The sequence below is a fragment of the Dipodomys merriami genome, unplaced genomic scaffold (genome assembly GCF_024711535.1).
Source record: "Dipodomys merriami isolate MVZ:Mamm:240054 unplaced genomic scaffold, mDipMer1.0.p SCAF_2, whole genome shotgun sequence".
In the NCBI taxonomy this organism is placed as follows: domain Eukaryota; kingdom Metazoa; phylum Chordata; class Mammalia; order Rodentia; family Heteromyidae; genus Dipodomys; species Dipodomys merriami.
This window is the reverse complement of record NW_027203381.1, coordinates 49759141-49785322: the sequence shown is the minus strand read 5'-3', so window position 1 is coordinate 49785322 and position 26182 is coordinate 49759141. Positions and strand designations below refer to the sequence as shown.

The 26182-nt window shown below is 40.0% G+C and overlaps 1 protein-coding gene across 8 annotated transcripts in view; it reads left to right on the top strand.

Annotated features, from left to right (window-relative positions):
• Window positions 1-26182, top strand: part of Ldlrad4 (low density lipoprotein receptor class A domain containing 4) — a 433987-nt gene that overhangs the window by 130387 nt on the left and 277418 nt on the right. For 5 of the 8 annotated variants that reach the window (XM_070029586.1, XM_070029590.1, XM_070029588.1 and 2 more), the window contains one exon: window positions 21747-22208. The exons of 1 other annotated variant lie outside the window; for it this stretch is intronic. In XM_070029586.1, the coding sequence (XP_069885687.1) occupies window positions 22169-22208 (40 nt within the window). In that variant the 5' untranslated portion in view covers window positions 21747-22168. Of the gene's footprint in view, window positions 1-19075; window positions 19191-21746; window positions 22209-26182 lie in introns of those variants that run through there. 2 more of the 8 variants (XM_070029591.1, XM_070029595.1) reach the window with 2 other exon arrangements.

Sequence of the window (26182 nt, the reverse complement as noted above, 5' to 3'; positions counted from 1 at the left end):
AAAGAAGGAAGCAACCCAACAGATAGGAAATGTTAAACTCAATCTTTGATGGAGTATTATTACTGCTAGAGTTGGGATTGAGTACTATAGTTTGGATCTAGAATGTCTCTCCCAAAGGCCTGTGTTCCCCAAAGATTTAGTCCTCAACTTGGTATTACTGGGGAGAAATGGTACCTTTAGGAGGTGGGGTCTAGTTGGCGGTTTTAGGTCAAGGAGGTTGTCCTTGAAGGTGATTGTGAGAAACTCATCTCTTCCTCTGTCTCTTGGCATACACAGTAGTTCGGTTTGTAAAATCATCCAGAGGTAGAGGGAGTTTCTTGGATGTACACTCTGACTGATGTGGTAACTACATTCCTCTCAGTAGCTCTAATGTGATCAGTCAGTCTTTCTTCAACAAACTCAGTATCAGGGTGCTTATTGCTGCATGAGGAAGCTCATGTCGAATTTGCATGGTTTTTGTTTATTAAAGAACCAAGAAAACATCAGGATTTTTCTTGTAAACAGTAAAACTCTATCTTCCTGTACTTTTCACTTGTTGGCCTTGGTTCTCATCTCTAATGATTAAAGTCATTTAGGATAGTCCCATTTCTATCATACAGCAGTCCTTTTGATACGGAAAGGAAGGCATTATAGCCTACTAAATGCCCCAGGAAGATGGGATTTGGAGTCTTAATTTTAAATAAACTACTCAAAGATTTGGAACCAGAGAGGATCTGACATCACAGTGTGACGGAGTCCAGTGAATAGTGACAATGAGAAAGCTGCGTGTCTGGTGCCATGTGGTAGGTTCAGAGAGGAGGGCATGCTTTGTCTAATGTCTAGCAACTTGCTAGCAGAAACAGAGTGAAAAAGTAGGAATTATGCACAGACACATATGGGTTATTTCATAGGGTAGGAGGGAGCCAGGTAGGGTTGGCTGGGAGATGGCTGAATAGAGAACAGACTGATAAACTAAAACAGTAACTCCAAGTCAAATTGTAAAGGGCTCTACTGTTCATACTCAGGAATTATTCTTTACATCATGGGTGCTAGAGAACCAGATACAGTTTCCATCTAGGAGTCCTTAGAGAGAAGTAGCAGTGACAGCACAAAGAAAATGGAAGGGATTGAGAGAGAGACTTGGGAGGCTAAAAGTAGAGGAGAAGTGCATGCAGGGACTAAGAAGGCACAAAAGAGGAAGAACTTGCTTGGAGGGGTTCCAGAGGAAGTGAGAGGCCAGAAGCCAATGGTGCATCAGGTGCATCTGAATCTTAGAAATAGATTTAAACTAAATAGACATAAAGCAGTTTTTCCACATAATGCAACTCTGTCCATCATTCTAGGTGGATAAGAGTCTACTGTGTACCAGGTGCTTTTTCAAATAAATGCCTTTGTGACTCTTGAGTGCATTTATTTTACTTGCATTATTTTCCCCAGGCACTTTCATGTGAGTTTTTGGACCAAGTTGTGGAAGATTCTTATGGCCAAGAATCTCTGAGTTTTTTCCCTTGCATCTACTTTAAAACTGAAAGGTACCCTGGTAGGCTTCTAGATCTATCTTTTTTCCTACCTGAGGAAACTGAAGCATAGAGAGAATTTTAGTTTGTTGGGAGAGGGTGGTGTCAGCTCAGTCATGATGAACTCAGAATCATCCTCATCTCTAGTCATCTGGGTACTACATTTTCTTACTCTTTTTTAACCTGAAATTATTAACTCAGCAGAGATCTGGGACTTTCAAAGAGCGATTCTTTTTTATCCTGTTTATGTTCTCATTCTTTCTGAACTGGCTTTCTTTGGCTTCATTACCTGCTCATTAGTATTATTGGTTCTGAGTTCAACTGATCAGCTGTGGGTAATTCCTTGGAGGCAGAGAAGGGTAGGTCACGAGGGTGCTGTAGTTTACTGACTAATGCAGCTAAACAAATACTTGTTTCAGGTAAACAGAGCTACTACTGTAAGCTTTCCTTGGTTACTGTCTAACTGTAGTCATGGGCAAACTCTCTCTGGTTCTGGTTTTACCTGTCTATAAAGATAAATTTTCTTGACTTTGGGAAGAGAGTAGGTTCAAAATGCATATGAAATAATATTACAGTGCGAAAAATTATGTACTTATCAGTGACTAAAGTAATCCTTGACATGACCATCAGAATAAAAAAATGACTTCTGGGTCTTATTTATAGGATGACAGTTTGGAGTACTGTGATTCAGGATGTCAATGGTGGAGAAGTCTAGGGTGAGCAGCAGGAGTTGGTTAACAGGGAGGCAGAACTAGAAAGAAAAAGGGCATCCTCTCCACTCAGGTACTATGGAAGGTTCTGTTCTTAACCCACACTTCACAGGGAGGCAGAGAGGTTGCTTAGGTAGCAAATATGGAGAAAACCAAGTGTGACAGGACAGGGATGGTATTGGGAAAAGGTCTTACAGCTAAGGAGAAGGCAGAGTCAGGGACAAGTTTGGAGGCTCCAAGGCTGCCTATGGCTCTACTCATCATGCTGCTGTTGATATGTGAAAAATAAGTGCCACATGCCTTCTTTTTTTCTTCAAAGATTGCCAGAGTTCTTTGGATCTCTATGGGCAAAGCTGCTATATAAGTGTTTCCAAATACATATTCTCTCTCTCTTTCTCTCTCTATTTCTCTCATTCTCTTTTGCTCGCATACATAAACAATTACATGTGATATGTAGCATATATAATGTACATAATTTATGTATAGCTTACATTTATATATTAAAATATTTTACTTATTTTTTTGTAGTAGTCTTTATCTAGCGAATCCTATCTCTAAGCTGACTATTGGCCTTAGGAGCTTTCTGCTCTCCTTCTTGTTCACTCTGCTGAATCACGTGTGACCTTCTGCCTAGATGGAATTGAAGGTGAATGGAGGAAGGAAATACTATAGTCCATAATTTTCTCTTTTTGCTAGAGGAAGCTCAGTCTGTGCTGCATGTATATCAACAATGAACTGCACATTGAGGTTAAGAATTAATGAGAGAATGGGGCTGGGAAGGTGGCTCAGTGGTAGAGCGCTTGCCTTGCATGCATGAGGCCCTGGGTTTGATTCCTCAGCACCACATAAGCAGAAAAAGCCGGAAGTGGCATTGTGGCTCCAGTGGTAGAGTGCTAGCCTTGAGCTGAAGAGCTCAGGGACAGCGCCCAATCCCAGAGTTCAGGCCCTATGACCGGCAAAAAAAAAAAAGAAATAATGAGAGGACCAGGGCTGGGTACAGGATGATGAGGCCTGCACCCTTAGGCAGAGGACATGTTACTTGAACTGATACTTTCCCCTCTAAGGGTAGTTGTGTGTTTTTTTCACCTATAAGTGTTTATGAAGCTGCTTGTATTTAGAGTGTCAGAATATAGGCGCAAAATGCATTCTATATCCTCTACCAGCCTGGTAGAGACCAAAATAACAGGTTTTCTATGAGAAGATTGTGTTTGATAAGAAACCTGGAGTCTTGTGGCTGTTTGGCTGCAAGGTGAGTGGTCAAGGTCATAAGAAGTTTCTGGCAGAGATAATATCGGTACCTCCTAAGGAGGCTGAGATGGCCTGGGGACAAGGTTCATACTGTGAGTGGAGGCAAATAATAGGAAGGGAGACAGTGGCTAGACCAGGAGAGGCCATGACTATTCCTGAGTTTGAACTGCATCCTAGATAGAATGGAGAACATGAGAGAATCTTAAGCAGAGAAGAATCACAGTAAGATTTGTACTTTAGACAGCTGCTTCTATGCTACCATACCTTGGTAAGAAACACTGAAAATGAGCTTCAGATTCTTTGGACAATATTCTCAACTATCTTTTCTTCTTAGAACAGACTTCTAGTAGACACTGACTTATGTAGTTAAAATGACCGCTTCTGTGTCTTCTGCTTTGTCATCGAATTAGAGGCAATTGGAAAGTAATTCAGCCCGATTGCTGTTTGGCCATGCTTGCCTGCCTCACAGTAACAGGACCCATGGTTGGAACTGTGGAGATTCTGAAGCGTTTTTTGAGCTCTTGTCACTCAAATATGTCTCCATATCTGTGGAATAGTTAATGCAAGGATATTTTTAACACTTAGCCAATGCATTAATTAAATGCTTGATTGTAAAGTGGCCTTTCACACAGAGAGCAGTGTTGATGATAGCATAGTATTTAACAACAAAATATGGATTTTATAATCTGACCAAGATTCACAGTAAGAAATGTTACATTGTAATCCAGTGTACACAGGCTGGCACATGTATGTAAGAGTGTATAGATGCGTTTGTACATCACTGTAAGAAGTTTCTGGAGATGTTTGGTTATGATTCACTATATTAATAATTAATTAGTCAAAGCTGGGAGGGAGTGGCTTATGCCTTCAATCCTAGCTACTTCAGAGGCTGAAGTCTGAGGATTGTGGTTGTAGCCAGCCTCAGCAAGAAAGCCTGTAAGACTCTTATCACAATTAAGCACCAAAACAGCTGGAAGTGGAGCTGTGGTTCAAGTGCTGGCCTTGAGCAGAATTGCTCAGGGACAGTGCCTAATTCCTGAGTTCAAGCCCCATGACTAGCACAAAAAGTAATTAATTATTAGCACAGTAATGGATTATTATCCAAAGTTTAACCTACTTCTGGAGGATCTTGTAGTCCTTGGCACATAGATAAAGTTTATGTTCTCTACTCATATACTGGATGAGCACAGCTGAGAAAGGCTAAGGATATATGTGGACCTACATTGCATTATAGGGAATCTAGGCTAGTTAAACATGGTCATCAACAAGTCCCATGGATATACTATGAGTGTGCTCCATTTAGAATACTATTGAGTGATTATTCTGAGTCAGGTATTTAACAGAATCTATATATTTTAGTTTTTATCACCTCTATAAATCAATTTTTATTACTTATTAAAAAATTAAAAGATTACTCCCTTTTAATTTTCTTCTCTGGCATAATGGCCTAGAGAAACCTCATGAAATGGACCATGGAGTCAGCTATTTTCTGTGACATCAGGCCTTAAGTTGTTTTAAAATAAACTATTGCCTTCATGTTTATTGACCTCTATCATTACTCATTAGAAAATGCTGTCACATTTTTAGACTAAGATAGTGACTCTAGGAAGGTTTTGTTTTCCCCGAGACTCTGGGTTCCAGTAGGTATGAAGGCTTTGGGATACCATGAAATGGTAGGAGGAAGAAACCTCAAGACTACTGAGAACAAGTGTTCCTCATTTAGGAGCAGTGACTTCAGAAATTGCTATGTCTCATCGCAGCTGATGCTTCATGAGAACAATACATAGAGAAAAAGATATTGAGGAGCCCGTTCTGCTGGGAATAGCTAAGATTCAGAATGACTGCTGCATGTTCTTGCCATCATCTGTTCTTGCCATCATCTGTCTAGCAAGTACAAAGCCCTCAGTTCAAACTCTACTACCGCCAAAAGAAAAAACTACAGACCATTAGCTGAGTGCCAGTGGGCTCATATCTGTAGCCCTAGCTACTCAGGAAGCTGAGATCTGAGGATTGCAGTTCAAAGCTAGACTGGGGAGGAAAGTTTGTGGGATTCTAATTTCCAGTTAACTACCAAGAAGCTAGAAGTGGAGCTGTGGTTCAAATGGTAAAGCACTATCCTTGAATACAAAAAGCTCAAGGATAGTATTTAGACCCTGAGTTTAACCAGGAATAGCACACAAAAAAAGAATAAATAAAAATTTAAAATAGAGAATTACATTTACTCTGAAATGTATACTTGAAGTCTAGGACCAATTTCTATATAACTTCTAGCTATGTCTGAACCATGATTTCTACTTACTTGGGACAATGAGTGGTCAGCGGGGCCCATTTCAGAGCATCTCTTCTTCCCAAATTCCGTATTTCTGTTCAGATTTTAAGAAAGTTAGCTTAGTTCACATATGGTTTATTATATTTGTATACTTTATTATTAGTATTAGTATGTATTTTGTGGTACTGGAGATTGAACTCAGCTTGTGCTGGCTAGGCAGGCACTTTACCACTTGAGCCACTCTGCCAGTCTCTTTTTTGTGTTGGGTATTTTTGAAATAGTGTTTCATTTTATGCCAGGTCAGCCTTGACTAATGTCCTATTATTTATGTTTTCCTTTGTTGCTAGTTTGATAGGTGTGAGCCTCTGTGCCCACCATACATAATGAAATCCAGCAAGTTTTGCTATGTTCAGTGATCAAGGATGCTACTAGGTGAAGCCAGTCTTTGCCTTCAGGTAGGTCTAGTGACCACATTTACTATACCCTTGACTTTTGCAGTCCTGGAGGTTTTCTTCTCTGCCATTTTCACATTGGGGCGGACTTAAAAGTTAGGTTTTTGTTGTTGTTGGCTTGTTTTGATTTTTTACTGTTTAGGCATATTTTTCCAGCCTTTTGAGACAAAGAGCAGACATATTTCAGCATTGCATTTAGTGCCTAAATCTTAATATTGAATAAATAGTTACATTCTAAGAGAAAAGTAAAAATATAGTTTTATCCTTGAAATTATTATATGGAAGTGAAGGAGACAAGATATATGCAAGAGAAATATAATAGAGAACACAAATAGGAAGAAATGATTATTTATTAACTAGTTGCAACTGTAAAGGACTGATATATAAGAACTAGAACATTTTGAGTGTTGGGGGTCCAGACTTTGTAAGTAGTTTCTGTCCTTTTTCTGAAGCTGTGGAATGAAAATTGAGCAAGTCATTTTCCTAAAATTAAATAGGCTAATGTAGGCTGCAAATTATGGCTCATAGTTCACATCCTGGCTGGTGCTTGTTTGTATAAGTAAAGTTTTATTGCAACATGGCCATTTATTTTATGTGTTGTTTGTTGTGGCTGTTTTCATGCTGTCGTTGCAAAATTTAGGAATAAGGACAGAGACTACATGGTCTTGTATGATGCTGTTTACCATCTGGCCCTATGTAGAGAGTTTGTTGACTGTGCTCCAGTTGCTTTTTTTTCATGTAAACACAAAGTAAACCCATGTTATACAATAAATACAACTGACTTTCTAGCAAGAGTCTCTGTGTTTTTTGTTTTTGTTTTGCCAGTCCTGGGGCTTGAACTCAGGGCCTTGGCACTGTCCCTGATCTTCTTTTGCTCAAGGATAGTACTCTACCACTTGAGCCACAGTGCCACTTCTGGCATTTTCTGTTTATGTGGTACTGAGGAATTGAACCCAGGGCTTCATGCATGGTAGGCAGGCACTCTAATACTAAGCCACATTCCTAGCCCTAGCTAGAGTTTCTTAGACTACAGATTTTAGTGGTGTTGGGTGTAATTATGTCTGTATAATAATAATAATAATAATAATAATAATAATAATAATAATAATAATAATAATTTTATCATGGGGCTTCAGCTCAGGGCCTGGGCATTGTCCCTGAGTTTTTTTGCTTGAGGCTAGTGCTCTACCACTTGAGCCATTGCTCCTCTCCTGGCTTTTTGGTGGTTAATTAGAGGTAAAAGTCTCATGAACTTTCCTGCCAAGACATCTCAGCCTCCTGAGTAGGTAGGAGTGAATTTATGAGCCACTGGCACATGGCTGCACTATTATTTTTGTCACTTTTAGTGGAGGACTTAACAGTTGACATTCCTCAACATCTTCTACCACACTGTTTTATACTTTTCTTTTTCTGTCTCCAAGTTTCTTTCCCTCTCTCTGTCTCTCTGTGTTTTATGCAAGCACAGTATTTGCTCATTTGATTTTTTTCTCATCACACCAGTAGAGGTACCCTCGCTTTATGTGCTTTGAGATCCTAAGAGTCAACTAAATCTCAGTAATTGCTATGGCCTATCTTTTTGTAAGATTGTGTGTGGTATTTTGCACATATTAATATGTATTTTTATATTTTTGTTTCAGTGGAATGAGAAGTGTATATTCAGTGGACATTGCAGATATGTATCTTCAATGTTTCTTTTACTTGCTTGTAGTTATAGGAGTTCATAAAAATGCTTCTCTGTGTGTGTGTTGACTAATCAAATAATTGATTTTTTCCCTTTTTACATTTTTACAATCAGAAGATTATGTTTTCAGGTAGGCTTATAAGTCAGTGATTTATATTTTAAATCTTTGCTTTTATTTTAATTTTCAAAGATTAGTTATGCTCTTGAATAATTTACAAGTATCTATCTATCTATCTATCTATCTATCTATCTATCTATCTATCTATCTATCTATCTCTCTATCTATCTTTTTTTTTTAACCAGTCCTGGGGCTTGAACTCAGGGCTTAGGCACTGTTTCTTAGCTTCTTTTGCTTAAGGCTAGCACCTCCACTACTTGAGCCATAGCACCACTTCTGGCTTTTTCTGTTTATGCGATACTGAGGAACTGAATCCAGGGCTTCATATATGCTAGGCAAGCGCTTTACTACTAGGTCACATTCCCAGCCCCAGTCCTAGGGCTTGAACTCATGGGGATGGGTGGGTACTATCCCTGAGCTTCTTTTGCTCAAGGCTAGCACTTTACCACTTGAGCCACAGCGCCACTTCCAGCTTTTTCTGTTTATGTGGTACTGAGGAATCAAACCCAGGGCTTCATGCATGCTAGGCAAGCACTCTACCACTAAGCCACATTCACAGTCCACAAAGTATATTATTAAAACAAAATGAAATAGTTTACTTTTACATATAAGCAAATGGTAATTTCTTAAACTAGAAAATCAGTAATTTGCTTATGGATACACTGGCATTGAATAATATACTGACATTTTATGTGTTTCAAAACTATTTCATGGCTTAATATAGAAATAAACATTATGTACATGTTACTGTCATAATGAAGTGCATAGAACTGCTTTTACTATCTGCATTTCTTTTTACACTAAGTATTTTAAAGCTACTTGAATTTATTAATAATACTAGAGTTTTGCAAAGTTCTGTCTCATCTCTTTTAAAACTACATGTGGGCAACTCCATTCTGTTTGATAATATATTTATATTTATAAATATTTTCTAAATATTTCACATATTTTCTACTAATAGTTTGATACTCAAATGTATGGAATTTTCTTTTATGTTTCATAGAAGAGCCAGATTTGTTTTCTTGATGGCTAAATCATACTTAGCATCTTAACTAAGTTTTGAATGTTCTGTTAGCCTCTGATCCACATGATTATCTCTGGAGACAGAGGAAGCAGGCTTTGAATTGCTTGTCTGTCGCAGGCACCAAAGCATTCTACTTCAGAGGCCTGATATGGACAATGGACTGATGGCCAGAGGTGGGAAATAAACTGTTATTGCAGAAATGACTGCACTATCTATCTTTAATCTATGGAGAAAGTTCTAGAGCCAAACTTGTTAAAACCTAGAATCTCACTACTCAGATATGGTTTAAGGATGAGTAACATGAACTACTTAGAAATGCTGTTTAGAAACAGAAAAAGGAATGATGTCGATGAAGATATATTGAGTTCATAAACTGCTTTGTTAAATGGCAACTCCTTTGTACAGCTACTTAAAGATAAATAGAAATTAAAAAAAGAAACAATGTTAGGTACTGCCTGAAACTTGCTAAGCCTGAACCTTGAAGTCACCAACATCTTCTGTAGAATTGAAGCCCTTGTCCATTCATCAGTTTCTTAGAATGATCATATGTCAGGATTGTCTTTGAAGCTTATGAAACATTACAGAGTCTTAGTCCCAGCCCACAGAAATTGAGTCAGGAGGTTTGGGGTCATTGTGTTTCCCAAGAGATATAAGCCCACTTGTCTGACATGGGAAAAATGGGTTATCTGTGGTTGGCTTGAAGAGCTGTTTTGAGAAGGCAAATCACCTGCTCTGTGTGTAGGTGATTTAATCCATATAGTATAGCCTTCTGTGAGCTACACTGTCTCTGAGACTCTTTTCCTGAGTGGATATTTCATCCCTGAAGAGTCCATAGAGTCCTACAGGCATAGCTCCTGACCAGATGATTTGCAGGCAGTCTAGCTACCCAGCCTCCATTCCTTTCTCTTACAGTTCCCATGGTAACCAATTGCAGGGAAAACTGGGCATGGTGCTATCTTTACCCTGGTTTTGGTGATCGGAGGTCTGTTTCCATGGGAACTAGAAAGGAAAAGGATGGTAGTAGAGTAAGTAGCTAGGCTGCTTTTAAATTTCAAAGGCAGTCTTCTTTCTTGCTATAAAACCTGCTTTTCTCAAGTTTACCTCTAGGCCGGGAAAATCCTTGCAGCTTGTGGCCAGAACTATCCATAGGGGAGGTGGGTGAAGGAGGAGCAAAGAGAGAACTTTTATAATATCCTCAAAAATGCCAGTAACTCTCTTTTTCTCTAGGAAGCCATTTTTGGGTGTTGGTATAAGTTATTTAAATGCCATCTTTAGCTATTATTTCTGGTGTGTTTTTCTTGAACATAATAACATGTTTTTATGCAAAGGAAGTGTGGGGATGAGTCATTTCAATAGGAGTGATTTCTGCAATGTGGGGAATCCCTTGCAGTTAGTCAGTGTGCATTCAATAGTGGCTGGCTCTGTGCTCAAGCAGGAAGGCCTTCTGAGGGAAATACAGGGTCAGGTTACAACAGCAAGGCAAAGGCCTGCCTTACACCAGGAGGCTTTGGTCCATGGTGAAAAGAAAAGAAAATCTATCAAATATTAACATATGTAACTAATTAGTTGAAGATAGAAATGATATCCTTTTTCTTCTGCCAGTACCAGGGTTTGAACTCAGGGCTTCATGTTTGCTCAGCTAGCACTCTTCTATATCTCTGTCAGTCCTGAAGCTTGACAGGGCCTGGGTGCTGTTCCTGAGCTTTTTCCACGCAAGGCTAGTACTCTACTACTTGAGCACAGCTCCACATCTGGCTTTTTGGTGGTTAATTGGAGATTAGAGTCTTATGGACTTTCCTGCCTGGGCTGGCTTTGAACCCTGATCCTTAGATCTCAGCCTCCCGAGTAGCTAGGATTACGGATGTGAGCCTGTAGGCTTCCTAGGCCACTTTTTTTTTTTTCTGGTTATTTTGGAGATGGAGTCTTTTTGGAGATAGAGGCTTTTCTGCCCTGCTGACTTCAAACTGTGATTCTCTGTATCTCAGTCTCCTGAGTAGCTAGGATTTCAGCCATGAGGCACTGGTGTCCAGCTTAAAGATATTAAATTCTAATCTAAACATGCACTTAGTTTAATTTATTGAGTGTTCATTCATAGAATGGCATGGTATTATATTTTTCTTTTCCTCTAGTTCTACACAGTCAAAAAAGTTTATTTTCTTCCTCCTATTTTACTTACAGCCTGGCTGACATAACTGCACGGCCCACACTTCTCCTGAGGGCCTGGTAACTGCATCTCTGTTTATTTTCCCTGCTCCCAGCATTGCCTTAACAATGTATACAGGACTCGTTAGATGTCCTTGCATAAAGCACATGTTCTTGTGTGAACTTCCTTATTCAATAACCACTGTTGTGTTGCAGTTATAGTAATGCTTTGTTTTAGGGAAGGAGAGACTGAAGTTGGCAGGTTATGTAACATGCCTGAGAAGTCTATGGTGAGCTGCTCAGCAGAATCAGCATTCTAATCCTGGCTGTGCTCATCCCCCAGTTCACAACACCTCTGGGTTGGGAGCAGTTATGCCAGTCCTGAAAAAATTATACAACCCCTGGCATCTAATGGAACCCCTTTTAGTTACTCCTACCCCTGCATTTCCTTTATCCTATTTTTCCAGCTAGCCCAACCCCTTTCTCTATGATGGTCATTAGTTTTGTGTATATATATTTTCTTATTTCAGTTGTATTTATCAATATATTTTAAGTCCAAATGTATAAAATATAGTTTAGGTGATTACATGGGATAGTTATGGAACTCTCAGCCCAGTGAGAGTATTGTAGCAAGTTTCAGTATTAAAAGCAAATCAGCTTGTTTTCTTGTATGGAAATGAAGTCCTTATTGGTATTTAAGGGCCTAACTTTACCAAACTGTGGACAGAAAGGGAATAGTGGGAAATTGTGCATTACGGGTAAAGTTTCCTCCCAGGTTGTTCCTGGACTTCCTCCCATGTGTCTCCAGGATGCCCAGAGCTTGGGAGTCCCTGACCTCTATTTGAAGAGGTTTGCCAAGGTCTCCAATGAAAAGAAGAAGTTTGAACAAGTCATTTCCTATTTGTTGACTTTAGAGAGGAAGGAATCAGTAAAAGCTAGATTTTGATAAGAAAAAGGGAAGAGCTAAAGATGATAGTTTTGTTTCGTTTTGTTTGGGCCTACCCTGGAGGTTGATCTCAGGGCCTGAGCTACTTTTGCTTAAGGCTAGTGCTCTACCACTTGAGCCACAGCCTTATTTCCAGCTTTCTGATAGTTTATTGGCGATAAGAGTCTCGTGGACTTTCCTGCTATGACTGGCTTCAAACCCAGCATCCTGGGTAAGCTAGGATTATAGGCACGAGCCATTGGTGGCCAGCTAGGATGACATAGTTTTAAATGCAGAAGAAGTTGACTATTAGATGTTTAGATCACAAAAGGTTTCTCAGACACTGTGACCAGTGTGTGATTTTAGGCTCTATATTTGGTGATTAGTGTGAGAACTGTCATGCAGTTCTCCTGGGTGGGATCCAGGAAATCTCTCTGTAGGTCTCAGTAGGTCCCATGAGAGAGAAACGTGTATTTGTATCAGGCAGATAGCAGTCTCTCTTGGGGTTAAGGATGCTTTAGAATGCAGCAGCTTCTAGCTGCTGGTCAGATCTCTGCAGCTCAGCAGCTCAGAAGGTGCATGGTCTTGGGTACGTGAGAACCTGCTCTGATCACCCTGTGTGTCTCTTCACTACTCCCTGGCTACTTAGTGGGACATAATACCTGTCTGTACTGTTTTCCCTAAGCATAAACCTCACTTTTCTTTTGCTGCATAAGAGCACATACATGGACTTTTGTTACCCAGGCAGCAAAAATTATTCTAATGAACTCTTTCTCCTTGGCCGGAGGCCTCCAGAATAAGTACACAGGGATGGGATTTGTGTAGTCACATTAGTTAAATGCCAGGCAGCCTTCCCTCTGAATTCTCTGCCCTTTTCAACAGCTGCTCTTCAGGACATATGCATTTTCACAGGCTTGCCTGTCCAGCCTTCCAGGAAGATGTGAAACTCTATCAGTCTTTTCCTTAATATATATAGAGTTAGGACTACTCATCAAATGACTTGGTGTGCTGGGGCCTCTCATAGATGTGTAGTATTCATTATTGTGTGTAAACTACTGAGGGCTCATTTGTCACACACTTGGGCCCAGTTGCCACTATTGACGTCAGCTCCAGGGCCAACCCTTTTAGACATCTGCTGAAATGTTTATCTCTTTGGATTTTGGTGATCATAGTTATGTTGTTCCACCAACACTGACTGGGCTGAACAATTTATTTTCAGAATTTAGTATGTCTCAAATGACTGCCTTTGCCCATTGAATTCTAAGCCATTCTTGTGAGGCTAGTCTAGAGATTATCTTTGAGGTCTTGTGGGAAACTAAGGTTTCTCTCCATTGTTGTAAAACAACTCAGATGATGCATTATTAATTGCATTTTATGTCTTCTTTTGGTTTCTGTAAATGAGCAAACAGCAGAGTGGTTGAAAGTATGTACTGAGAGAAGATGGACTGGATTTGTGTCTGCTTTACAGGCAGTAGGAATCTCCTTTGTCCTCTAAAGGTTTATGACTTCTCTTAAATCTTGTCTTAGTAGGTATTCAGGCTATAAGGAGTCTTTCTTTCAGAGTGCAAGACTGAGTGTGTCTGTACCAAACAGTTGGATGGATTTACATTAAGCTGAGCATTTGCTTCCTTCATTGGTTCAGAGCTTTGCAGGCAGCAGGTATCAGGAAGTGGCCATTAGACTCTGTTGCTCTTTCAACATCTTTTCTCCAATGTTTGTTCCAGACAACTCAGGACTCTCTGGAAATATTTTTATCTATAACCATCCATTTCAAACCAGATACCAAGTTATGAAAAATCATACAGTGGAAAGTTTTTCTTTTCCTGATGGAATATATTTCTCAGAAAATAAATGGATGTAAACAAGACAGAACTACTTACTGAATGTTTTGGTCTTTATGGTATGCTTTGATTGAAGAAGCAAATGTGGAGCTGGTCTGGAGCTTCGTAAACAAGGAGCATCTAGGAACCTTTGTCAGTACCAGTGATTAAAGTCACGTATATTGCTCATTTCTATAGGGAACCTTGGCTGTTTTATTGTTGATTGATTCTGTTAGCTTTTCACAAGATGTTTCTGCTCTAGCATCTAGCACCATTTGGTGGGCAGAGGGGCCACTGCATTGTCAGGGCCCAAGTTTGGGCCCAGAGTCATCCAAAGGGCAAGCCAGAGGTCTGAGCATGTCACAGACACCTGACTAAATACCAGCAGAGCAGAGTGGCTATGTTCGGATCAGTTACTCCGGTCTTCTCAGCTGCTCATTGCCAGCCTATGTGAGGGAATAGGGTTGGTGGGGAACATCACGAGGTTTGGAGTCTGAGACTTCCACCTCAGTTTGTCAGATGAAGTTGGTAGGATGTCTTCCCTGTGTACTTCTACTGGACCTTGGGAAAGCTGAAGTATACACAAAGGCATCAAGCTAAGTAGGAAAGAGGAGGGAAGAAAGGCAGACTAGACCTACATGAGTATTTTCTGAGCAGGACATGGATTATCTTGGTTAAATATAGTTTTCCTTTTTGTTACATTGAAAATTTTTGATATTTTGGTATGAAAACATAAAAAATTAGTACCAAGAGGCTCTTTTTTAAGGCATTTCTTTTTTGTCATTTTTTCCTTCTATTCTTTCACCACATTTTATATCAAATACTTCACCCACATTTTCTTTAATTTTCTCTTTTCTCCTATTTGTCTCTGTTGTTAATTTTAGCTGACATGGAATGACTTTGAGGTTTGGTTTCTATCTCTTGAGAACATAAATAAAGTGAAGTAAGCCAGACCCAAAGAACTATAGGTCCCATGGTTTCCCTCATCTGCAATAGTTAGTATATGTCTAGAATAATTTTATCAGATGAGCAGGAAAGGTCAAAAGCTGTGATGCTAAGCGAAATGAACCTCAAGGTATGGACACAAGAGATCTTTCTTTGTTGTTGTTGTTTTTAATGTACTGTGCAATTTTTTTGTTTCCTTTGTATGTTCTTCCCCTTGTCACGGTACTTGGTTTTGGCACCCTGCATCTTGTATATACATTTGTATAATTTGGGGAGGGTAAGGGGAATGACAAAATGCTGAAACAAGGACACAGGATGACCCACTGCAATGATGATACCCACAAGACAGTATATTGGAAATGAACTTTACAACTTTGGGGGGTGGGGAAGAGTGAGGAAGGTGGGGGAGAGAAGAGATAGTGGGAGAACAACAAGGGAAGTGGTAACAGTGCTCGAAAAGAAATGTAATCATTACCTTACTCATGTAACTGTAACCCCTCTGTACAGCATCTTCACAACAAAATAAAAAAAGAAAAGAAAATGTAAAAATAATGAATGTTCTCACAATGAAAATGAAAGATCAAGAAAACCAACTGAAGAGGTAACATCGATCAAAATGCATTGTACTCATAAACTGATTCGTTGAATAGCAATTCCTGTGTACCACTACTTAAAGATAATAAAAAAATTTTAAAAGGATATTCAGCTGAGGAACTATGAGAGAAAGTACCCTATTGTATTCAGTTTGCCCAGATAAGAACTGGAGATGAGTTTGAGTATATTCTCTGTTGTGGGTGAGTTGTAGTAATTGTAACACTGTAAATTCTTTAGCACTTTAGAGATACAATGTTTTATGTAGATTTTCTCATTAAATGCACAGTAGCAGGTTTCATCATTGCTTCCTTTATTATTTTTTTTTTTTTTTGGTGCCGGTCATAGGATTTGAACTTAGGGCCTGAGTGCTGTTCCTGAGCTATTTTGTTCAAGGCTAGTGCTTTACCACAGCTTCACTCTCAGCTTTATTTTTTTTTTTGAGTGTTTTATTGGAGATAAATGTCTCATGAACTTTCTTGCTTGGGTTGGCTTCAAATTGCATTGCTCAGATCTCAGCTTCCTGAGTAGCTAGGATTACAGGCATGAGCCACCAGTGTCTGGTCATTGCTTCCATTTTATGCTAAGGAAATTGAGGCAGGGACATTAAGTAATTACCAAAGGCATACCAAAGCCAAGAATGAAGTAAAGCCAAATTAGTCTGATTCAGAGTTGGACTTTTCTTCTCTGGCTCATTTGTGTGTGAAGCTGTCTTTTGAGTATGCTTTAAATAGTGGAGAGTTTGGCAAGCCTTCGCCAGAATACCCAGGTGGAGTGTTCTCCCGAGTTTGAATGCCCCCTAGCCATTAGTTTCTTCATATAAAGTGCCCTTGTTACTTTGTATAGCTGATGCTAGACTGAGGCAGTAGATTGAGGAGGTAAGCCAGCTGATGTGCAGATAAAACCCAGTAGAATACCAGCCAGCACTTACTGAGCACCTGCTATATCCTATTCTCTTTGGCCAGGGCCAAGAGTAGTCAGGAAATATTTAGCATTGCTTCCATAGGCAGACAAGATAAAGAACATAGCTATCATGGGAACAGAAGGTTGGTTTGTTTGCTCATCCTTGTCTTCCTAGGACCTAACATAATGTGTGGTCAGAGTAAATGGCTTCACAGATTGCTGCTGGAGCAATGAATGGATGAAAAGATGTAGATTTCTTGGCACCTTGCAGGCCAGAGAGCAGGGGATATTGTTGGCTAGGCTCAAGTGACTTGAAGAATATGGCTGCAAACTGACAGCAAGTAGTTTGGTAAGTGGGACAGAAATTGTTTCATGCACATAGTTTGTTGGTCATTATTCTCTTTTAATCCCATAGAGAATGAAACACCCCTGCCATTCCCCTTCCTTCTCATACACTGTTAACTCATTGCCTGACTTCCTATTTGTTGCCTGCCAAGCTCATTTTATCTCAGTGTAGCTCAATTTTATTGGAAAAAAAAGTTATTGTGGGGACTATCCCTGGTGTGGAGCGTCTCAGAGGCCAGCCCCAGGTCTGACTTGCTTCTGCAGTCACATAGGCTGGTGGTCAGCAGAACTGTGAGTGAGACAGGGTTACTGATTCTCACATTCACTGTCAGCTCAGTTGACACCCACAATTGTGACATGCTTGGACTAGGCCAGTTGACCTTTGGATGTATTTTTACCTGGAGATATCTTACTTATGACAATCCCTGGTCTTTTCCTTTTCTCTTGTCCATGTGAGAGTTGTGAATATGGTATAAATGGTTTAAACCATTTCAATATTCCCTGAATCCTAGTGAACAGGATGATACAGGGGTGCGCCACTCCCCTTCTTCAGCCTCACAGGCCGCTCTGACTCTGAGCCAGCTTCTTCCTGCATGTGCAATGTAAGTTGGAATTTGGGCTTGGTTCCAGACATCTGGCTCTGGTCTTGGCTTTGTGTATATTAACACATTCACCATTGACATCTTTCCTTTCCTCCCTGAGCCTCTGGAGTCTCATACTACATAAGATGAAGGGATCAGGTAGGTGTCTCCATATGGCTTTCTCCACTCCTAGATCACTTGAGCAGGTATTTATAGACTTACAAATTCATTGTGGATAGTTATCCTATTTAATTTTTAGGGGAACTTTTTTCCAGTTTGGTTTGAGATAAGCATCATGCTATATATGTCACAGGCTTTATTAAACATCAACTGTGATACTCTAAACACTATTGTAATGCAATTGCTGTTCTTCCTCTTTGCAGCTCATCTGTATGTTTGAGCCAGATGTAGACTTTTGTACTTGCTTTCTGAATTGGTTATCTAAAACAAGACACTACTTTATACTGAAGAAATAACCATAGCTCATTGAGGATATATCTTTGAGATTATACTATAGTATAAACTGCATGTTATCTTATACCCAGAAATTACCAAAATGAAAAGTAGCATTTGAAGAATTTGGCTATTTTGAATAACTTGCCTTCCTGTGGTGGCAGACAATCTATGTTTCTGACTTGTTCTGAGATTCATATACCTTGGTAAGCTTACCGTCTGTATATTGTGCCCTTCTTATGCAGTTTGTTCTGTCTCCTTTGGCCACATACAGCCACAGACACACATTTGTTCAGATTGGAGGGGACCTGGACTTTTACCCCCTCAGTTTACAGGTAAGGAAAAGAAAGCCTGATCAGGTCCAGTGACTTGTCTAAGTCTACCCACGGCTACCTTAAAGATAAGGGCCTTATTTGCTCTTAACATTTCTTCCTTAAAACAAAATAAGTTAAGAAATCCTAAAATAGACTGGACCTTGCAAAAGTGTAAACGATTTGCTTTTTGGGGTACAGGAACTCCTAAATGTAATCTTTCTCTCCAACAGTGCACACTTAATTCCAGTACAAGTCAAAAAGTAGATTGTTGGTTTTTTTCTCACACCTTCTTCTCATATCGGTCTCACCAAAAACCTTCTGCCACTTTAAATTTAAGTGAGCCAGCCAGTAGAATTCACTAATATGCTGTTAAAGTTTTGCATCAGTGCCTAATACTTGCCACAGTTTAAAACTACTTCTTCATTTTTTGGTGTTTCTTTGTCCCTGCAACTTTTCCTGTGGTAGTGCAGTATGCGGATCTGCAGACAGAGCTCTCAGATCTGTATGGCCTGGAGCTGTCTACTGCTCAGTCTAGCCGTCACCTAGGTAACAGACACTCCACCAGTGAAACAGTCTGTCCACAGTGAGAGGAAATAAAAACTGAAACTGCAGCCGTTATTCTCTGCGCACATTAAAAAAAATGTTTCTTGATTTTTGAAAAGAGGTCATTTCACTTCTTTGTTGGGTTTTGGCCTCTGTGCCCCGTGTGTGATCCTCCAGTTTCCTGAATTACATGTGTATTTTTATAGCATATTTTTTTAAAAATGAAAGCAATGATATGAATGCAGCTGTTTTTATTTCTGAATGATTCCTTGGAAGGCTTCATTTCATATAAGTTTTTATGAACCACTAATAAGGCAAATGTATTCTACAACTTACTTGGTTAGGTTTTGTGAGTGGTCTTTTTTTTTTTTTTAATGTCCCTTCCTGTGGGGGTGTTTTTCCGTTGGATGTGCTCTATTTCCTTAGTAACTGTTGCTCTGTTATGGGAGGGACTTAATGACATTTTTTCAAGTGCAATATTGAATTAATTTATTTCCTGGTTAGTCCTGCCCATCTTCGTAGTATAAATAGAACATCTGTGTAGTGTGTGTGTTTGATGACACTGGGCTTGCTGTAGAGGTGAACTCTTAATTATGTGGCTCAGGTTGACTCTGTGACCTTTCATCCTGGGTAAGTTATCTCGTTTTCTTCTCTTTCTTCTCTTGGCTTTTCTGGATTTGAATATTACTAGGCCTAAAGCATTTAGGTTTAGGGAGCTACCTGACTCTCAGAAGTTGGGGAGTATTGTCGTTGGAGGGCAAGAGACCTGGTATACACACTGGGTCTCCTATACGATATTTGTTGGCACTCAGTTATTTCACCCTTGTGGAATAGAACTTTCTCTCTATAGTCCTGATAGGTAGGATTTGAAGTTACAGTTTCAGAGTAGCTTCTAAAAGCCTTTACTAGATAGTATATTCTGTGAAGTGTGAGTACAGTAGGGTCATTGCTTGTAATCACTGTCTCATCTTGACTAGTGAGGGAAGGAAAATCCCTTCCAGTCAATAGGATCAGAGCCAAATAGAGGACCAGCCTCTCAACATAAGAAATGCTTCTTGTCAGCCTCAGGGCTTCGGGTGGATTTATTTTGTAGGTATTTACTGAGCCTTCTCTATGCATTCAACTGCTTTTGTACTAGGAACAGTACTTAGGAAGCTTAGCACAACTGCCTTCATTCACTCACCATTCATTCAGTCAATGTATGTTTACTGAGCTCCTCCAGGCACCAGGCTGTCTTAGATACTGAGGAGATTTAGAGTATCAACTAGTCACTGCCCTTGTCCTCACGCAGTTAAGAGTCCAGTGGGAGAGGTGGATGTTAAGTGATCAAAACATTTGTAGGAAGTTCCAAGTATGGAAAGTACTGGGAAGCCAGATAAAGAACTGTTGGGATCTGTTTGATTAATTATGTTGAATGTTTTCTCTTATGCTTGTTGATTGTAAGTCTTTAACCCATTTAAAAATCAGATTATTTGTGGGTTTTTTCTTTTGAGTTGTTTTAATTCCTTACATATTCTAGATGTTAATCCATTGTCAGATAGTTTGAAGATTTTTTTTTCTCATTATGTATGTTGTATTTTCACTCTGTTGATTGTTTCCTTTGCTATACAGGAGGTTTTTAGTTTGATGTAATCCCATTTATCATTTTTAGCTTTTGTTGCCAGTGTCTTTAGGGTCATGTTTAAAAAAAAAAAAAACCTTTGCCCAAACTAATATCTCCAAGTGTTTCCCTCTATTATTTCCTAAGTTTCTAGCCATATATATGTATTTCTTATTCTTGGTTCTGTGGCATTGATCTAGGTCTGGAGTTTCCTTCTGACAGTACCATGCTGTTTTGTCTAATATAGCTTTGTAGCCCATTTTAGATTCAGGTGCTGCAATATCTGCAGGTCTGTTCTCTTGGATTCAAATTGGATTTGAAGTCTTTTTAGTTCCATATATGTTTTAAGATTGTTTTATCTATGTGAAGAAGATCATTGGTATTTTAAGGGGAATTGCATGGAATCTCAAATTCACTTTGTATAGTATGGAAATTTTAGCAGCTCTTCCCAATCTATGAATGTGGATATCTTACTAATTTTCACTGTTTTCTTCAATTCATTTTATTATTTTTTGTAATTTTCATTGTAGAAATCATTTAATTTCTTAATTTATTCTTAGATGTCTTTAACTCTTTGTAATTCTTGATTTCTGTCTTAGAAAGCTTGCATTAGTGTATGACAAATCATCCTAACTTTCATAGTTCATCTTATAACTTTACTAAATTTATTTATTGGCCCTAATAGTTTTTAGTGGCATCTTTATGTTTTCCTTTTTTAATTTTAATTTTTTTATTGTTACTATAAAGGTGGTGTAGAGATCTTCATGTTTTTCTGCCTAAAAATCCATGTAATTTGCAAGTAGGGACAATTTAACTTTGACATTTTCATTTTTGATGCCCTTTATTTCTCTTGCTTACCACTATGTTGAATAAGAGTGGTATAAGTGGACATGGTTGTCTTGTTTCTGGTATTAGAGGAAAAGCTATCAGCTTTCTCCCATGTAGCATGATATTTTCTGTGGTCTTATATGGTTTTTCTTGTGATATGTCCCTTTTATACCTAATTTGTTGAAGGCTTTTTTTTATCTTGAAGGAATGTTGAATTTTATCAAATGCACTTTCTGCTTCTGATGAGATTTTTATGTGATTTTTGTCCTTAATTTTGTTGAATTGTTACATTACATTTATTGATTTGCATATGTTGAATCATCCTGGTATCCCTGGAATAAATTCCATTTAATCATGTTGTAGAGAGTAACCTTTAAAAAGTGCTCTGTTCAAACCCTGAGTTTCCCTTTGTGGAGAGCTGATGGCAGTTGTTATGAACTAAAAACCTCACTTGTATGATCTTAGGATCCAGATTCTTCAGGGTATGTATGGATCTAAGTAACTGGGGAAGGACTTTAGAATATTGTGGTCTTCATAGTTGTTCTTAGAGAGGCTTGAAGGAGTGGATGGCTTGGGGTACTCTGGGGATGAAGGTGGAGCTTTAACCCTTTGTCATCTCCCCTTGACTGATGCCCCCAGTGCCTACTGAAGGGTGATGGGCAGGGCTGTAAGTGGCTTTTCTTTTGGTTTCTGTAGGTCTGTTAATCTTATGGTTCTGCAGGTCCTCAAGAACGTGACCTTTTTCTTTTTAATTTCAGCAAGAGCAGAGGTGAAGCACAGAGAGCAGCAGATCAGAACAGGCTGGGCTCCCTTGGTGAGGCTGAGGCTGTGGAAGATGCCGACTGCCGCGAGGCTGAGGAGGCCTGCGTTTTGAGGTGGGAGAGCAGGTCTCAGTGGGACAGCCTCTCCACTCCTGGGCTCACCATGGCTTCAGTGCTCTGGTTGGACAGCTGACGTGACCGTGTGCCCCACACGCTGCTGGACTGCGTGCCGTCCAGGTACTGCCTGCTCACAGGGTGTGGGAGCACGGCCAGTGGGCATCAGATGCTCCTGAAAGCTGGACCGGCAGAGCGATGGACTTGGACAGGCTAAGATGGAAGTGACCTGAGGCCTTGCCCAGGCAGTTTCCTCGTGACAGGACAGCTTAAGAGCCGAAACACAAGCTTGTCTGGGGAGCAGTATGCAGGAAGCTGGTTTTCAGGCCACAAATGCTTTCACAGGTGAGAGTCCTCCCCACTTACTTGGAGGTTTTGTTTCAATTCTTCGGTTGAAACAAAACACCAACAATTGCATGGAATGAATACATTCATAGTTACAAGCTGAAGGCCATTCTCAGTCAAGGGTTCAGGCTGCTACTGGGATTGGTTTTGACAGAATTATAGTATGTTTTCTGTCTTTCTGTACATAAGGAATGTGAAAACATATTTGATATTTTAATGAGTTTGTTTTTGTTGAATGATAGGACATACGATATCCTACAATTTCTAGAGTTCTTTCCATATATTCTCTAAGGAAAGGTTATTATTTGGGCCGTGTGTGTAGGAGATTAAAAAAAAAAAAAAAAAACGAAGCTAGGAAAACTCCATGGAGAAAGTTAACTGCTGCTGAGTGACCTCTCTCCTTCCATCCTTAGTTTACTTCCTCAGTATTATTTGTGTGCCAGTGGTGGTGGGGGCCAACTTGGCTGAGCTAACTTTCCAGTTAGGATAGCACTCTTAAAATGAGCTGATGGAGAAGCTGGACGTGACAATTTAGTGTCAATTTGCCCCCTCGCTGCCAATTTGCACATTTTGTGGGGAACCACTGAGTCTGGCTGGTGCCCAGAGCCATGGCCTGAGACACAGAGGCTTTTGAATTTGGATCCTGCCTCTTTGTTTGATTCACTTAACATCCCAGGAAGCCACATAATCCTCTGGGCCTCTGGCTTCTTGTTTACAGACCAGCAACTGTGAAGCTGAGGAATCTCATGGAGTCTAGGGAAAATGTTTTTACACCAAAAGGTCTTTTTGGTTTGTGGCTTTTATTGAAAAGGAAAAATAGTAGAAATAATTATGGAAAGTGGCTAGGTTCTCTGGTCCTATAAGTCCTAAAAAGTGGTAGCTTTTCAGTGTTTTGTAGAAAGAACAAGTCGGGTTGATGGGGTGCCTGGAGAGAGACCACATGGGTTTAGACTGGAATCTGCTTCCACCATTATGTACATGTCCTACTGTTCCTTTCTTCTTCTCTTTGCTCATCTGTAAACCAGGTTCCTATTCTGCGGGAGGATGAAGCAGCAGTAGGAGATGCTGAGCACACAGTTCTGAGGTGGAGTCATGTAATGTGGAGTTAAGTTGCCAAGCCCAGGTCTGGAAGCTCCATATTTTCCATGAGGGCATGTGGGCAAACTCCAGGGGCCTCTTAGATTCCTGCGTGTGATGTTGGAGCCTTAACAACAGTGTTTCTGTAATGGAGTTGTGATCGAGGAAGGCCATGCAGCAATGGTCATGGTCAGCAAAAATGAGCTCAATAGTTTTTAAAAACATCTTCTCAAATGAACACATAGTGAAGTTGATGATGGTTCTAGAGTCTTTGTAGGCTTCAGTTCCTGACTTCTATCATTGCTTAGCATGTGCACTTCAGCTGGTTTGGTCTCCTGAGCTGCTGCTTCATGGAAATTCATTTCTCCTTTGACATGGATGGGAGTGGCATAAAGCACCTCTGTGAATTGGCTTGCTGTACCTCTTGACCTCCTTGATACACGGGAAGGTGGCTTGGGAGGAGAGGCATCTTAAAGAAGCTCTACAAAGTTCACAGTCCTGAGATGATGCACAGAGGAGGAGAGATGGACATGAAGAACCTGCGGAAGAGTAGTCCCACTTGAATTCATCCCAGTCCCTAGTCAGGTGCCTCCCATTGCTGTCACTGCCCCACAAGGGTGTGCACAGTTCTTTCTGTTTGTTTCCCGAGGCGTTGCCATGCACTTCTCACCCTCCTGAGCCTGCCAGTGGTTAACTGTGGCTTATTCTTAGCTACATCTTGGTCTTCATCACTATTTTGGGGACTTACAGCTCCTTTATACCATGGGAAAAGAAGCTCAGGCCTTTCTAAGGCTCTGTTTGGAATTAATTAGAATCTCTAGGTTCTGCCTGGGACAGTAAGTGCGACGGTGCTTCATATACATTAAGACCAAAGTGAAGCTTGCTGCTAGTGGCTCCTGCCAGTTATCCTACTAACTGAGGAGGCTAATATCCACGTGATCATGGTTGGGAAGCCAACTGAGAAGAAAACATGACACCATCTCCAAAATAACCAGAAAAATGCCAGGCTGGAGATGTGGCTCGCGTGGTAGAGCACCAGTTGTGTGAGCACATGGCCTTGAATTCAAAGCATGGTACTGGCCCTCAAACATTTCCTCTCCCCTCCCCCCCAGAAAGAGCAAAGTGAATGACAGGAGTTGTAATTATCACTGCAGCTCATTCCTACAACTTCTCCATCCTCTATATACTTACATTCCTTGCTCCTGTTTTCTTACCTTAGTCCATAATTTACCTAATAACATCATTTGGTTTCTTCCTCTTCCTAGTTGTCAACATGCCTAAATAACAGTTGTACTAGTAGTAGTGGTAGTGGCGATGGTGATGGTGTAGTAGTAGTAGTAGTAGTAGCAGCAGCAGCAGCAGTAGCAGCAGCAGCAGCTGCAGTAGTAGTAAAATACTAAGTATGATTGCTAAACCACAGAGCTCACAGCTTATGAGTGTTGTGTACTTCTTCTTTTCTCTCTGTTTTCACAACTCAGGAGCCAAATAATACTGGTTAGGCCATGAAAGATACTTAGTAGAGCCAAGGGTTAGAGGGTCAGTTGCCTCTAAATCTAGTAGCATGTATAGCTTTGGCTATACATTAGTCTCACTAGGGAACTGTATTGATGCTTAGGTTTTACCCTCAGAAATTGAGATTTTTTTTTTTTATTAGCCTCAGCATTACCTATACTTGATAAATCAGACCTTTTTCTTAGCAAGATCCCAGGTGCTTGCTATACAATAAGTCTTAGAAGCATTGAGAGCTAGCATTAGAGAAGTCAAGTGTGGGTTGGGAGAGTCAATTCTCAAACAGACTTGTACCATTCCTTCAGCAGGGATGATTGATTTAACTAATTTGTTTATTCTTAGGAAGCTACCAAGTATTCAGTATTATTTATCATATCACATGAGTACCTTCAGAATGATGATTGAACCTCCCCACATTTCTCTAGGGAATAAAGAAGGGATCCAATAAGGGAGGTATAAGTACCTGGCCTTCCCTGTAGTCCCTGTAGATTTGGCTCCTCATTTAAGTTTTTTTAAATACATTTTTTTATTGTAAAAATAGTGTACAAAGGGGTTACAGTTACATAAGTAAGGTAATGAGTACATTTCCTGTTGAGCATTGTTACCTCCTCTAGTTTTTCCCCTACCATCTCTTCCCTTCCCACCTCCCCAACTCCTCCCTCCCTCCCCACCACAAGTTGTAAAGTTTGTTTTCAATATAGTGTCTTGTACATCTTATTGTTACAATGGGTCATCCTGTATCCTTTTTTTTTTTTTGTCGGTTGTGGGGCTTGAACTCTGGGCCTGGGCGCTGTCCCTGTGCTCTTCAACTCAAGGCGAGTGCTCTACCTCAAGCCACAGCACCACTTCCAGTTTTCTAGTGGTTAATTGGAGATAAGACTCTCATGGACTTTGCTGCCCAGGCTGGCTTTGAACCATGATCCTCAGATCTCAGCCTCCTGAGTAGCTAGGATTACAGGCATGAGCCATGTATCCCTTTTTAAGCATTTTGTTTTTCCCTTCCTCTCCCTAAATTAGAAAAGTGTATATACAAGATGCAGGGCATCGGAATCAAATACAGTGAAAATGGGTTATACCATGGGGGAGGCTCATTTTAGTTTTTTTTTTTTTTTCTGTTATTCTGATCTTTGTTTGCTAACATCGCTGTACTTATGATATGAGATAAAAGGGCTGACTCTCCTTGTCCAGGTAGCCAAGTAAAGCTGGTTCTTAATGTATTTAAAGTTGACAATCCAATGATTTTTGCTAATTTTCTGGGATAATAGAAAGGATTATTGCCTGAAATGTCCTAAATGTTAAAGGAGTTAAGGCACTTCAGTTTGGTTTTATATCTTGGTTTAGGTATAAAGGAAATGTCACTAAGCTGTTTACTATACCCCCACTTAAAA